Raw genomic sequence first — 15,688 nt, forward strand, 5'->3', positions numbered from 1 at the left:
CTTCCACAGTCCTCAAAACAACATGCTCAGACCTGTCACCCAATACTCCATATCCATTTTATATGTCTTTTTTTTTTCTTTTAACTAATATGCAAACTAAAGTTTTCTTGTGGCATTTTCATACATACTCTTTTCTGGTACACACACGTCTTCTCCCCTCTACAACTCTTCCCTTTATACCATTCTGCCGTCTGTATTACCCTTTCTGCTTTCATGTCATGTGTTCAGTTGCTCTCCCCACCCCTCTTCCTTAAAGCCTTTTCCTCTCTGCCATAGGCCCCTTTGAGTTCGATTTAAAACCACTTTGAGATTCATGTAACCCCATTCAGAAGGGTTTCTATCAAGCAAATGAATAACAACAAATGCTGGTGAGAAAATGGAAAATATTAAATGAGGCAACCCAGGCTCAGAAAAATAAGCAGCATGTGTTCTCTCATATACAAATCCTAGCTTTTCACTTTTCTGTATAGATTTTATTGTAAATATCCATATAGATATTTTCATTTCAGATGTTTGTGAACCTTCTAATGCTGGCAACCAGGCTGGAGAAGTGGCTCAGAGGTTAAGAGCATCACCTGTTCTTCCAAAGGTCCTGAGTTCAATTCCCAGCAACCACATGGTGGCTCACAACCATCTATAATGAGATCTGGTGTCCTCTTCTGGTTTTCATGTGTACATACAGGCAAAACATTGTATAAATAATAAATAAATAAATCTTTAAAAGAAAAAGAAAGAAAGAAAGAAACTGGCAACCAGGGCTGAGAATATGGAGGTGTGGCTTGCCTAGTATACAGGAGGCCCTTTTGTCTTAGGAAATTGCTTCTTCTGTTCCTTATTTGTCATTTTAACACTTTATCCAAAGAAAGTTTTCTAGTCTCTTGACTGATGCTACCATTTCTGAAGCAAGAGAATTTAACATTCTAATGTGAGAAGAAATCTCCCTTTCAGCTCTTCTAGGAAAAGAAAATAAAGTCAGTATAAAAACCAACAGCAACAAAATACATGAGGGTAGGAGGGGGAAAAAAGCCAGCCAGCAAGAGCGATGAGGTGGTAATAATAAGTGACCAGGATATATTCTATGCATGGATGTTGTTACCAGAAATAAATAATAGATAAGTAACAGTGTTGTAGAGCAAGATTTGTGGTGAATTATCTATCCTTTTTTGGGAGTAGTATAGTTTTCTTGGTAACTACTTTGAAAACTGAGGTGGGGGTTTTTTGTTGTTGTTGTTTGGTTTGGTTTGGTTTTTGGTTTTTCGAGACAGGGTTTCTCTGCGTAGCCTTGGCTGTCCTGGGCTTTCTTTGTAGACAAGGCTGGACTCTAACTCCCAGTGATCTGCTGGCCTCTGCCTCCCAAGTGTTGGGATTAAAGGTATGCACCACCACGCACAGCCTGAATTTTTAAATCTTTAATTATCTGCTTTGCTCTGTTTCCAATCTTCTAGAACATTATGCAATGGAAGATACAGAACCTGGAGAACTGGATCTCCTTACAATTGAAGAAGCAACACTGTTTGAAGCAGCCTATCCTGAGTTTGTTGCTATCTACCAAAAACAACAGTCAGAAACTAAAGGGAAGAAACAGAAGAGTAAGTGCTGGGTTGGTATGCTGTGCACTAGTGTTACAGGACAGCCACCTGACCTCTCTGCACTCCTCTTGTCTACATTTTGTTGAAAATTTTGCAAATCAAGAGAACAGTGCTGCTGCTTCTATTCTCTGTCCTCTGGTGCTGCAGTGCTGGGGATCACACTTTAGGGCCTTCCAAATGCCAGCCAGATGTTCTTACCCATCACTGCACTCCTCCCTTTAAAACTGAAATGTTGGGAGTCCACCACTATGCTCTGTGTTTGCTGACCTGAGTAAGTTCAGGGTGGCAAGTGTGCTGTAATGTTAACACCAACCAACTGTAGAGCAGCTACTGCGAATATAGTTTGTGTTACAAGTGTATTTTCTTTAGTCCTCAGTGAGTAAAGTAACACAATAATGATATTTTTCAGAGGAAAACACTGTGTTTCCAGGAATGCACTGGGTAATGAGTAGAGGTGGGGAAAACAAAAACAAAAACCTTATGTAGATTACTGGTTTAACTTTTTGGTATAGGGTACTATTTTTGTTTCTGCTTGAGTTTTTTGTTTGTTTGTTCATTTTTGTTTCTTACCCAAATTAAGGAAAGGAAACTTATTTGTTATATGTTTTTCTTTCTTTTCAGGTATGAATAATAAGCCTAAAGGAAGCCGCTTACCAGAATCAGATGATCTAATCAGTTCTCAGCCACTTATGGCTTCAAAACCTGCATCTAAAGTCTTCACTAAGCAAAATCCCAAAATTAATTTGGAAATTGCTCCAGATCCTGTTTTAACACAAGAATCTACTTCTCCTTCATTGAATAGTTCTGTTTTCACTGAAAATGCTCCCTGTTTGAAGTTTCAAGAACAGTTCATGCCTTTTCCAGGACCTTTGCTTGTAAAGCAAACTAAAGATGTCAGTAGTTTTCTAGTTCCAGAATGTAGTCAGCCCAGCTCTTCATCCGATAATATTTCTGTGATTGCTGATCTGCAGTTGAGTACCATTGACTGGGCAGGTACTTCCTTTAGTAAATCTCCAGCTGTTCAAAGAAACACTTTCTCTCAAGATGTACAATGCAAACCTGAGTCATCAGCCATCCTTCCTGGCTTCCAACAGTTGTCATGTGAATCAGAACAATGTACCGAAAACAAGGAAGTGTTGGGTAGAGACCTTCAAAAGACTAGTCCTGAAGAACATCTCCTTTCTGGCATTTCTGGTTTACATCTTCATGATTTGCCTCTAAAGGAACGAATACATTTAAAATTCTCATGTCCTAAGTATAATGTAGGAGCAGATGCTGACCTGGAAAGCTCACCCCTAAAAGTGAAAAGCTCTTATATTGCTGACAGTAGCTCTGGTGGCTTGTCGAATTTCTCAAAGGATCTTGCAGAGGTACGTCTGTACAAAGAGTCCAAAAACTTGAAAGTGCTAGACAGCCAACTCCTTCAAGAAAACTGTACAGTGACTACTTCCTTTCCTTATTCTTTCAATGATGAAGCAATAAAGACTTCCAGTCTTCAAGTTGATCTGCCAACTGCTGCTATACCTCATAATCCAAAAGTTGTTGAGAAAACTACTAAGAGCCTTGTCGTGAAGAACAGTGTTTGCCGAGAGAGAGATTCCTCAGATGAGGAAAGTCCTCCAGTGTCCTTGAGGGCGAAGTATACTGCTGTAAATATGAGACCCAGTGCTCAGAAGCATAGCCTAGTCCATGGCAGAGACAGTGCTCACAACAAGCCCAGAAATCCTCAAGTACAATCTAAAGAAACCAAACTCTTCACCACATCTTATAAAACAGCTGCAGATGAAGAAAAGGGGCTCTCAGAGCCACCAGGAAGTCCTCAGACTTTCCTATGTTACCATAAGAAAGATGAGGGCTCTGCTGCCTGCTGGGAAAGTCCTCTCCCTTTACGCCAGAGGTTAAAACTCAGGTTCCAGAACACTTGAAGTGGATTTTATAATGCTTAAGTTTAACTTGTTTGAATGTTGTCAGCATTAGCAGAAACCAAGCAGTGTTTTCTAGTTCATGTTTGGTAGAAATTTTACATGATTACGTACCATTTTAATCAAAATTGTAATTTAAAAATGTTAACAGCCTGGTGTGGCTCATATCTATAATCGTAACACATAGGAGGTGGACGGAGTCGGGAAGATTAGGAGTTCAAGGTCATCCTCTAGAATATGGAGCGTTTCAGACTAATCTGAGTTATCTAAGAAAGAAAAACATTTAAAACTTTGACTACAAAAGATGAGCCTCTGCCGACAGCTTCAAATAGTGTATTTTTACCATTCTTGAAGTGTCTTTTCTATTATCTAGCTTTAACATATTAGTGCATTCTTTAACAGAGTAAATGCTTTATCATTTTTAGTTCTTATGTAAGCCTCTAAAGCATTTGTTTACCATCTAGCTATCCCAAAGAGGGTTAGCACTTCATACTTGTAATGCAGTGTATTTTATGGGCCGTCCTAACGTTGTATTTCCCCTTCATGCTAAAGTACCGTTAGCATGGTCTGCCACGTTTAGAATGTCATGTTCGAGAAGTGAAAATGAAAGAAGGGGATGATGTGTAGTCAAGTGTGGTTGTGAATTCTACATAAGGAAAGTTACTCCTTATATACATTTAGAATTCACAGGCACTGTAAGGGGAAAATATTTTTTAAAAAATCAGATGTAAAACCAAGAGGGAATTGGAAGCTTACTCAGGATCACACAGTTAATAATAGTAATGGTATAAATCTTACCTATATTTTCTGGTTTGGTTCTTGTGTTTTTTAATTTTTGTTTTGTTTTAAATGTATAAAACTATTCCCTATTGCTGTAAAAATTTATTTGTGTGTAATATTGACTTTAAACCCTCTAAGTCTTTTTTTTCTTTTTTTCCAAGACAGGGTTTCTCTATGTAGCCTTAACTGTCCTGGACTCGCTTTGTAGACCAGGCTGGCCTCGAACTCACAGCAATCTGCCTGCCTTGGCCTCCCGAGTGCTGGAATTAAAGGCTTAAAGACGTACACCACCACGCCTGGCCTAAACCCTATAAGTCTTAATTCTGAATTGTCCATAAAAATCCTAGAGGTATTTTAAAAGAGACAATACAACTGTTTATAAATGACTAGAGCCTGAAAATAGAAGATCCTAAGGAATCCATCAAAAATCGATTAAAAACAAGCCAAGTGTGGTGACCCGTACCTTAAATCCCAGCACTTGGAAGGCAGAGGCAGGTAGATATCTGAATTCAAGGCTAGCCCGGTAGGCAGAGCTAGTTCTAGGACAGCCAGGGCTACCTAGAAACCCTGTCTCAAAAAGAAAAAATAAATAAATAAACACAAACAAAAGCTTTTAAAAGTGACAAGTAGTTCAGCAAGGTTATAAAATTCAAGATTAGTTTCCTGTTGTATTACTAACTATAGAGTCGTAGTTATGTAGTGTGTGAAAATAAAATTTCACAAGTGAATTAAAATTTCTACATTTACAACATCAAGGAATGAACACAGTAAAGATGGCAAAACTTAGAGCTAACAGTGAAAAACAACTCATGAAATTAAAGAAAGTATAAGTAAAAAGAAACATCCCAGATTCATGGATCAGAAGATTTAACATAGCAGTACTGTTTAAACTGTTCAGTTTTGCCAGGTGGTGGTGGCTCATGCCTTGAATCCCAGCACTCGGGAGGTAGAGGCAGGTGAATCTCTGAGTATGAGAACAGCCTGGTATACACAGCAAGTTTCAGAATAGCTATGGCTCCACAGAAAAACCCTGTCTCATAAAAACCAATCACTCCATAAATAAACAAACTGTATGGTTTCCGTCCAATTACATCAATTTCATATTTGTTTGCTTTTATTTTTTTTTCCAGAACACGGCAAGCTGATATTATTCAGATAGAAATTTAACAAAATAACACATCTTGGGAAAATTAGAGAGTTCACCTTTTCCAATGTCATAATTTACTACAAAACTGTATTAATGAAGTATATTATGCTGATATAACAGTAGATGTGTCTATAAATGTTAAATTACTCGGATAGAATCAAGAGTCTAGAAATGTGCCCTTACACTTATGCTCAAGTGCTTTTTAGCCAGTATGAAGACAATCCAATGGGGAAACAAGACTTAAATGCTGCTAGAACTTTTGGCTGTTCAATAAGAGTGACATTTAATCCCTACCTCACACTTTTTTTTCTTTAAGTGTATCCAATAGCAAGAGTGCTCATAGTGCATAATTAATTTATGAAATGGCCATGAACCTATTGGGAACCAGAAACACTACAGCTTGGGCTTGATGCATGCATGCATGCATGAATTGCCAATTGGGAAAGTGGTGACAATGATACTTAATCCATTAGACATTAAAATAAAATATACAACTAGGCCTGCAATACCTTCAAGTCACCAGCTAGAACAGTACCAAATAGCCATGCAACTGGTGATCCAAAGGGGTAAATATAGAGTTGTCCTTTTTCAGATGCCTGGTTCATTTGGTCTGCCCCTTCTTTGCTCTCATAACCAAGAAAGGCAAGTAATGATGGTATCTAGAATAGATGGACCCTTAAGCAGTAGATGTCTACAATAGTGAGGAAGTGGTTGTAAAACATTAGACAAAAGTGAAATGTACATCGTAGTAATACATGATAGTAAAAACATGAAGGGTAGGTTTCCTATCCTGTCCATTATTACCTCGGCTAGAAAAAGGCTCTAATGCTGGGCGTAGTGGCGCACGCCTTTAATCCCAGCACTCGGGAGGCAGAGGCAGGTGGATCGCTGTGAGTTCGAGGCCAGCCTGGTGTACAAAGTGAGTCCAGGACACAGCCAAGGCTAACACAGAGAGACCCTGTCTCGAAAAACCGGGAAAAAAAAAAAGAAAAAAAAAGAAAAAGGCTCTAAAACCATTACTTGAAGCTCCAAATGTTTTTTGATATAGAAGCAAATGATCCATTTTTAGCAGATGGGTAGAGTAGTTAACTCTAGAAGTTAGGCTTGGGGAGGCATTCTAGACAGATGCTGCCGAAGTCCAGACCAGAGATACAGCAGAAGCAAGCTCAGATATGAGGGACCTCAAGAGAAAAAAGTTATGAAAAACAGTTGCTCTGTGGAAGGACGACATGCCTCCACTCGAGGCAGTCCTCACTTCCATCCCAAGGAGAGAAGACTTGAACACTTGATCAGTCTTATAGGTAGTTATGCTGGCCTTATCTCACCTGCCAATGGGCCAGGTCCAACGGACTCCAATGACTACAACTCAACTAAGAGCAAGGCTTGTGTCAGAGGAGAGACATTCTGTGTTGTGGGAACTTCCAAGGGACAAACTTTGCCTTAAAAGGTTACTGCTGGTTCCTTCAGTCTACTTGTAGAACACCACAACATACTGGGCAGAGACAGAACAATAGATTAAAAAAAAAAAAAAACGACCTTAAAGGTAATTATTACACTGACAAGCTCACTTAATAGCTTGACAATCATGCAAGAGTGAAATATCCTGGGACTAGGGCTTATGAGGATCTACAAGAATAGTTCTTTGGGGGCATGATTGTCTTTATATCTTTTTGTTATTGTTTGTTTTTCAAGACAAGATTTCTCTGTGTAGCCCTGGCTACCCTGAAACTCATTCTGTAAACCAGGCTGCTCTTGAACTCAGAGATCTGCCTTCCTCTGCCTTCTGAGTACTGGGATTAAAGGCATGCACCACCACTGCCCAGCCCTCATATCATTTTTTAAAATGCAAAATGTATCAGTGACTTAAGATCTAAAACTTTAGGAGAAAATAAAATAGGCTGAAGGCTAGAGAGATAACTCAGTAGTTAAGAGCCCTTGCAAAGGACGAGTCCAGTTCCCAGCATCTATAACTCCAGATCTAGGGGATCTAAAACTTGGCATCTTCAGGTACCTGCACACATGCATATACCTATATATACATAAATTTAAAATCTGAAAAGAGGCTGAAACCTTTGGGGCTTTGATTAAGTAAGGGCTTCTTAAATACGACATTAAAGCATAGGTATAAAAAACTGGATTTTATCAAAACATTTTAAATGACAAAGTGATGAAATAGTCTGTAATGAGAGAACACTCAAAATCATAGGTGTAAAGTACCTGTTAAAAAAGCTCTTACAATTCAGTAGGTAATTTTCTAATGAGAAAATAGTCCAGATATGGTTGCACAGGCCTTTGATCCCAACACTTAGGAGCCAGAAGCAGGTGGATCACTGTGAGTTTGAGGCCATCCTGGTCTACAAAGCAAGTCCAGGACAGCCGGGGCTGAAACACAGAAACCCTGTCTCAATAAGAAAGAAAGAGGGGCTGGGGAGGGTGGTGGGCGCAGAGAGAGAGAGAGAATACCTAGACATTGCTCCAAAAAGGACATAAAAATGTCCAATATGCATATGAAAAATGCTCAATCATTTTACCAATTGGGAAAATATAAATCTACACCACCAGCAGATCCCACTTCACAGTCACTAGGATGGCTAAACTTAAGAAAGTACCAAGGGCATGAATTGGAACTTCATAACCCGCTGTGGTAAAAGTGTAAGGTAAGAAGCCACTTCTTTGGGAAAGTCTTAGGGTTCTTCAAACCATTACAGTTACTGAGTAATTCTGTTCCTAATCATATACTCAACAGAAATTAAAACATACCGCCACATTTTTTATAAATCCGTGGACATCAATCAGTCTGTGAAGTCTGATACCAGCCCTCCCTCCCTCTTCAAGGTATCTTTCGTCATCTTGGCTATCACTCATTCTTAGGTGTTCTAGTTACTTGCTGGCAGGCGCATGACACTTGTGCATAGACTTCCCTTGTGAATCGTTTATATTTGCCTTCATCACTTCATTGTGTTGTCTTTCAAATATTCTATTAAAAATCTGCCTCTAGCTACTTGGGCTGTGGATATTTGTTTCTCCCCCTTTCTTCTGCATTGACTCCTGCTCTGGCCTGCTGCAGGCTTTGTGAGGTCAGGCTGAAGTCTTTGGGGTGTTCTTCCACAGTTCACATTGAGGGGGACTTCTTAACTTGGGGTAATAATAATGAATATTTTTTGGGAGGTCACATATGCCTGTTTCAAGGGCTTTTCTACTACGTATTTCTTTAGATGCTTCCTCACCTTTCTGAGACTCATTGAAGTATTTATGTCACATCTATTATGTGACAGACATTGCTGGGCTCCAGAGATATAATGATGAATGGATCTTGCAAGGCTGTTTTAATGTCTATAAATTAACTGCCACAGTTGGCACATTGGGGCACTTAATAAATGATAGATATCAGGTACTATGACTTGGAAGAACATTTCAAATTTAAGTTCAAGCTAAATAGAGCCCAAACATTGCCTTAGAGTAAAAATGTAGGCACTGTAACCCTCTATTAGGTGGTGTGAGGTAAAGATATCTGGAAAAATGAAGCTTACTGGGTTAACACCTTAAAAGGGGTCCTAAAGAGTATAAGATTTGGCCTTTAATCCCAGCACTCTGGAGGCAGAGGCAGGCAGAGCTCTGAGTTCAAGGCCAGCCTGGTCTACAGAGTGATTCCAGGAGAGGCAAAGCTACACAGAGAAACCTTGTCTAGAAAAACACACACATACACACGAGAGAGAGAGAGAGAGAGAGAGAGAGAGAGAGAGAGAGAGAGAGAGAGAGAGAGAGAGAGAGAGAGAGAGAGAGAGAGAGAGAGAGAGAGATTTGAGGTACCATTATAATTCTGGAAAGTGAACAATGTACTTGCAGAAATACATCGGTAACTACTGTTCACCAAGTCACTCAACAGAGTTCCTAAGCACAGGCCTCCTGCAAAGCTCTTAACACTTTGTGCTGTGTCTGTGAGTTTAGAATTTCTTTAGGCCATTCAGTTAGAAAATGCTAAAGCTGGACCAGGGAGATGACTCAGTGGCTAGGGACACTGGCTGCTACTCCAGAGGATGTGGGTTCAACTCCCAGCACCCACATAGCAGCTCACAATCATCTATAACATGGCTCCAGAGGACTCGGTGCCCTTTTCTGGCCTTCAGGGGTACCATGCATATACATGGTGCATAGACATAAATACAAGCTAGATACCCATAAACATAATTTTTTTTAATTTATAAAAAACTCTAAAGCCAAAACTAGAACTCAGATTTCCTCGCTGTATTTACAAATATGTTTCTATACTCAGTTCTTGTCTCAGACCTGGACATCTTTCTTGACTTTTTAGTCTAATTCAACTGCTATCTACAGCTCTGTTACCAATGCCTGTCGTAAATGTGCAGTTATTTGTTTTTAGCTTTTTATTGTCTAGAATGCAAACTAAAAGGAAGACAAAGTTTTATGTTCACAGAACACTAGAAAACTGCTTGGTACAGTAACTGTTGTATGCATGGCCTCCCTCCATCTCACCGGAACCTACCGTATTTTTCGGACTATAAGACACACTTGACCAACCATAAGACACACCCAGTTTTTAGAGCAGTAAAACAAGAAAAACAGGAAAAACAGCAGTTGAACCATAAGGCGTGCACACACACACACACACACACACACACACACACACACACACACACACACACTTTTGGGGAGGAAATGTGTCTTATGGTCTGAAAAATACAGTATACCAGCAATACACTTTCTTTGCAAGTGTAGCTTGGCACTCCAGCATAGCTCAAAGGGCCGTGCAAATCTCTAGTTTCAGCATGAGTCATTCTCTCCTCAAAAGTTCAGTGTTAGCCACCCAAGGACGCTTGTTACTCACTGAGCCGAGATCAAGGCCATTGCTCACAAGATCCGTAGCTGCTTTAATAGCATGTTGGAGTTTGTCTTTTGAGGATCAGCTCAAATGTAATAACTTCTCATCCCAAACGGATTTTTCTTTTTGTAATCTCAAGATTATTGCCTATGCCTCAATGAAATACAGTATATCTTGTTTGTTTATTTGTTTTTCGAGACAGGATTTCTCTGTGTAGCCTTGGCTGTCCTGGACTCACTTTGTAGACCAGGCTGGCCTTGAACTAACAGAGATCTGCCTGCCTCTGCCTCCCTGACTGCTGGGATTACAGGCATATGCTACACTGTCTTTTAAAAATATTTCCATTTCCTTTCTGATGCTGGAATCAAATCTGATTTTTTGATTCCTCCCAACCCCATTCAGGAGTTGATACTGATACCTTAAGCCGTTTTCTCCTTCACAAACTGGCTCACACGGGGTAAGCACCATCTATTCTAACTGTAACATTGCTTCTCTGGGTCCTTACTGTTCCTTGTAGAGTTTTAAAATGCTACCTGCCAATGTTTTCGGATTTGTATGCATCTTTTCGGCACTACACCAAGCACTGTTATTTCTGAATCCTCAGCATCCACACAGAGACCAGCAAAGAAAGCATTGGGTGAGCAGATGCTGAGCCAGGACGCTGGTGAGTCAGAGTCTTAGTTCCTCAATTTGTCTGAAGAAAGACTGAACCCAGCTGGGTGGCCCCCTCCCTTGGCTTGATCCCCAGTCACCTTCAGCTATTTCAAGGGGTTCAGGTAAGAAGCTTTCTGGGGGACTAAATCAATTTCTACTCCTATTGCTCTGTAGCACATAGGGGTAAAAGGGCTTAAATAAGACTTTCCTGGGGCAGCTTCCTTTCATCTGTAGATTAACATGGCAGTGTTTATCACCTTCTTAGCCAGAAAACCCTTTTTGTCAGGCTCAGCTAACAGCTTGCATTAGCCACGTTTCAAAGGACTTGAGACATTGCCTTAAAGGGACATGCCACTGAGTGAATATGTAATGCATGACACAATAAATAGTAGTCCAAAAGGATAAACTTTTTCTTTCAATGGATAGCTTTTTTTTTTTTAATTAATTTCCAGGAGGGATAAAATTTCCCTGGTTTGGCAGTAAAGAGTCATTAGCAGTTGCTTAAACCTTTCTGTAGTCATTATTTTGACAATGTCTGGAAGCCTTTATATGCACCAAGATACGATCTCCTTGTAGGGACCAAATGTGCAGTCATCTCTGGTATGATTGTATGCCAAGACTTAATTATATTTTGATTCCCCTACCCCAAGTGCACACCCCAAAATGGTTAAAAACAAACAAACAAAAACCAGTATATTCCAAGATCTAGTGAAAGGCATAAGTTTTCCAACATTGTAATTCAACTCCTCATATGCCACTCAATAGATTTCCACCTTTCACAATGGGGAAAGGTCAGAAAGGGACGTCCTACATACTTTGAATCCAAATGTAACAGTAAATGGTTTACAAAACAGACGACAAGTCCTCACATTTTCTGTTAAACTAAGAGCAGTGACCAACTGTCTGATGGCAGGCAGCTGATTTTACAGGGCTCTTCAAACACAGACATCTCTAGCCTAAGCCTTCTAAGGGCTCCACCACTTCACAGCTGAGGTAGTTCCAGGAGAAGTGTCAAAAGACTTGCCACAGGCAGGTCTACATCCTGTGAAACAGACCAAAGGACATTCTCTTCCGCCCAGGAGGCTGTGGTCTGAATAATTAGCTCCCCTCATTGCTATGGATGAGCATCCATAGACAAGTCTCCTGAGGCTTCTTGAATCTTCCTGTGTCTGCTAACACATCTCATGACTCCCAATTACATGTTAGGGACAAACACGCTGATTCTTAATAGTCACATACACACATTAGGAACAAATTCTCTTTAACATGTGCCTCATTATTATAATGTATAGCATTTCCCGAGACCGCAGTCATCTCTACACAGGACAAGAGAGGAGAGTCAAGGCAAAAGGAATACTATGAGGTGCTTCAGAGTCTGGAAAGTGTCACACAAGAATGAATCTCTGAAGAAAGCAAACATCAAACATTTGGTGTGCACCACACATTCTTCAGTTTCCTTGTGTATGCCCTGCAGCAACACTCTAAGGGACAGCCACTCTGTCCCCTATTTACATATGAGGGGCTTACTCAAATTAAACATCTGGCAAACAGCATGGCCAGGACTAGAATCCAGCGCCACTGCACGTCCAGAGCTCACACCTTTCTCTCTCCCTACTTGTGACTTCTTGGCCAGGAACTTGGTTTCTACATAGTCCACATGGGACTCATGGCAAACTGTTTAGTGAAGTAGTTCAGAATCTCAGAAAACCAGTCTTAATGAACAAGAAATCATCATAAGTTCATTTGAATTCTCAGATTTAGGCAAAATAATGATCACAGACTCTGTGTGTGCTCTGAGGGTGGGGAGGGGTAGGGGGGTGGCGATGGGCGGGTGGTATTTAAAGGGGAAGTAGAATAAGACTGGCATGGCATGCACCAGATCACAGACTCCTAGGCTTGCTTTCCTCCTCCCCAGCTCTACATCTGTGCCAATGGTCACATGCCAGTTCCTAATGAAGCAATAGCTAAAATATCTCCTTTTATGTGTCCATGTCTAAAGTATATGGCCTTTTCAATTTGCCTGCCATTAGACATGCCCTTTGCTCATGTTAAGTGTTGTCTTCCTCTTCTTCTTCTTCTTCTTCTTCTTCTTCTTCTTCTTCTTCTTCTTCTTCTTCTTCTTCAAACTAGTCTAAAAGCAACCTAGGGAGTAAAAATATATGCCTGAGTAATGTATGAGAGAAGAATAAAATAAAATATTATTGGAGCACAAAAAATACTACAACTCATAACAGTAGCAAAATTATAGTTATGAAGTAGCAATGAAATAGGTTCATGGTCACCATAACATGAGGAACTGTATTAAACAGTTGCAGCATTAGGAAGGTTGGGAACCACTGCTCTAGAGAGCCTGGATTCAATTCCAAGCACCTATTTGGTGGCTTACAATCATATGTAACTCTAGGGGTCAATGCTCTTTCTGGCCTCTGTGAGCACTGCACACATGTGGAACGCAGACATACACATAGGCAAAAAGCATATGCATAAAAATAAATTAAAAAAAAGAATAACAAGCATAATAAATTCTGGTTGGAAAGAATGGCATTGCATGGACTCAAAGTGCTACTGGAAGAGGTTGCTTCCTGGAGATGAAGGCAGGTATCATTTAGAGAAGGAGAAAGGAAAACTCTGATTGTTGGATAAGACTTAGTTGAGGAAATAGAGCCAGGGAAGAATATAATAAATAATGCCCATTCTAACGAATTCTAGCCTGATGTTTTTATTAAATTCTTTTGTGTGAGAAAAAAAAAAACTAGATACATTTTCATGAGAAAATGAAGCTAACAAGAGAAGAGGACAGGAGCGATGGGAAAGCAAGAAAGCCGTTTCATTGCTTCTGAGGTGTGGTGATGGTGATAGTGGAGGCAATGCACCAAGATCTGGCTCAAAACAAGTGCCAAGTGTTTATTGACCCTTTTACTCTCAGAGGTCTCCTGTGGGGTTTACCTAAAGCTCTTCACTTTCTATAGAAATCAGTTACCAACAGTGCGGCTCATAAGAGAAGAATGACTGTTTTGGGAAAACTATTAGGGCGAAGCTTCCCTGAAGCTTCATGCATCCTTAGGTTGTGAGACTGAGCAGAACTCAAGCCACTGGAGAGAAGATGTTGCTCATCCAAGAGTTCCTCAGAGGACCACAGCTGTTCCTGAGGGATGCTGCTCACCAGTTTCCAGTAAAGCCTAGTGGAGGGGTACTTGAGAACTAGTCACCAACTAGTGAAAGTGACCTAAGGTTAACATCGGTACATCCATACATCACTGTATCCATCCATTTACCATCCATACACCTACCGTCCGTTCATCTATCTGTGCACTTATCCATTCACCTTCCTTGCCTCCTTCCCTCCATCCATCCGTCTACTATCTATCCCATCTACACATCCATTCACCGTCTCTCATCCACTCATCCACCTCTCCTTCCACCCATTCACCAGCCAGTCAGCATGAACACTACACCAAGAATCCTGCAGATTATAAGTTATGATAAATTCAGGTATGGCTGTACATGCCTTTAATCCCAGGGCTTGGGAGGCAGAGGAGGACCTCTGTGAGCTCAGGGGCAGCCTAATTTGTACCGCAATTCTCAGAAGAGGCAGGGCTACATAAAGAAACCACGTCTTAACCCTCCTTCCTCAGCCCCAAAGAGAATTATGGTAAGGATTACACAGTTTCTTCTACTTGATGGAATCACAATCTACTTGCAAAGAAAACCACGTGCAATTAGCTTCTTGACTGCTCACATTTCTAGGTCTAATTTGAATGAGATATTTATCGCCTACCCACATTTGGTCACAAAATGATGGTAGACTGAACCAAAATGCTCCAAGTAGGGAAAGAATAATATAGTTCCTTTCCTCACTACCCCCTCCCCCGCCCCCTACCCTACCCCCACCTCCTCGGCAGTTCTTCCCAGAAAGGTGATAATGAAAGATTGGGTCCCAACTGGGCCACAGGCAGGGAATTTGCATTTTAAAGTTTGACAGATATTTATAGGCCTTTTGATCTTTTTCTTCTCTAGCCACCCACCCTGGCCTTGCTGCCCTTTCCTCCCACACCTCCATCCTGTATCAGACATAAATTTAAGAGATGATGGCTCCAGGTCCAGAGGTTCCTGCATCTCCATCCAGCTCCAAATACAGCAAATACCATCTAGTTATCAAGGTCTTTTCTCACTTTCTAACACCTACAATCACCATGCATGGTTTATAGTAGAGATTTTTTTGCCTTTTTTTTTTTTTAAAAAAGTCAAGGGAATTAGCCTCAGGTTAAACAACTCATCCCAAATCTCTCCTAAATGGGAAGAGAGACAGAACTGACCCTGGTTTGTGTGCCTCCAAACCCATGACTTTCTCATTAACCCAGTCTCATCCCAAATGGCAAGGCTGGTTATTCCAAGATTCTAAAACAGGATCCTTCCTGGAAATGGTAATCCTGCATTCCAGTTTTCTTGCTGGTGTTATTCTGGAAATAGCCCAATAAATGTCACAGTCTGATTTATTCTGGGACAAATTTGCAGCTGTCTTTTTTTCTTTGCAGCTCTTCTTAGGCTCTGACTGCTTTCACACAAACTCCTGCACCCAACAGCTGCATGTTTTAGAGGTAGAAATGTTGTTCACAAACCCTAAGATCTGTGGGACAGAGTATCTCTTAAGAAAGCCTGCCAGAAATAAACAAGCTGAGTCTCAGACCCTTGGATTTCTGTACCTAAGGGAATTACAAATGCCATCAAAGAAACCGTCCAGACAATGAGTTAAGGG

The 15,688-nt window shown here is 40.6% G+C and overlaps 1 protein-coding gene across 5 annotated transcripts in view; it reads left to right on the forward strand.

The window, feature by feature from the left end:
* GEN1 (GEN1 Holliday junction 5' flap endonuclease) overlaps nt 1-5,381 on the forward strand; it is a 33,899-nt gene extending 28,518 nt beyond the window's left edge. For all 5 annotated transcript variants that reach the window (XM_084791872.1, XM_084791873.1, XM_084791874.1 and 2 more), the window contains 2 exons: nt 1,446-1,589; nt 2,211-5,381. In XM_084791872.1, the coding sequence (XP_084647998.1) occupies nt 1,446-1,589; nt 2,211-3,514 (1,448 nt within the window). In that variant the 3' untranslated portion in view covers nt 3,515-5,381. The remainder of the gene's footprint in view (nt 1-1,445; nt 1,590-2,210) is intronic.
* The last annotated feature ends 10,307 nt before the right edge of the window (nt 5,382-15,688 follow it).

Source organism: Acomys minous (genome assembly GCF_964271855.1).
Source record: "Acomys minous genome assembly, chromosome: 8".
Classification (NCBI taxonomy): Eukaryota; Metazoa; Chordata; class Mammalia; order Rodentia; family Muridae; genus Acomys; species Acomys minous.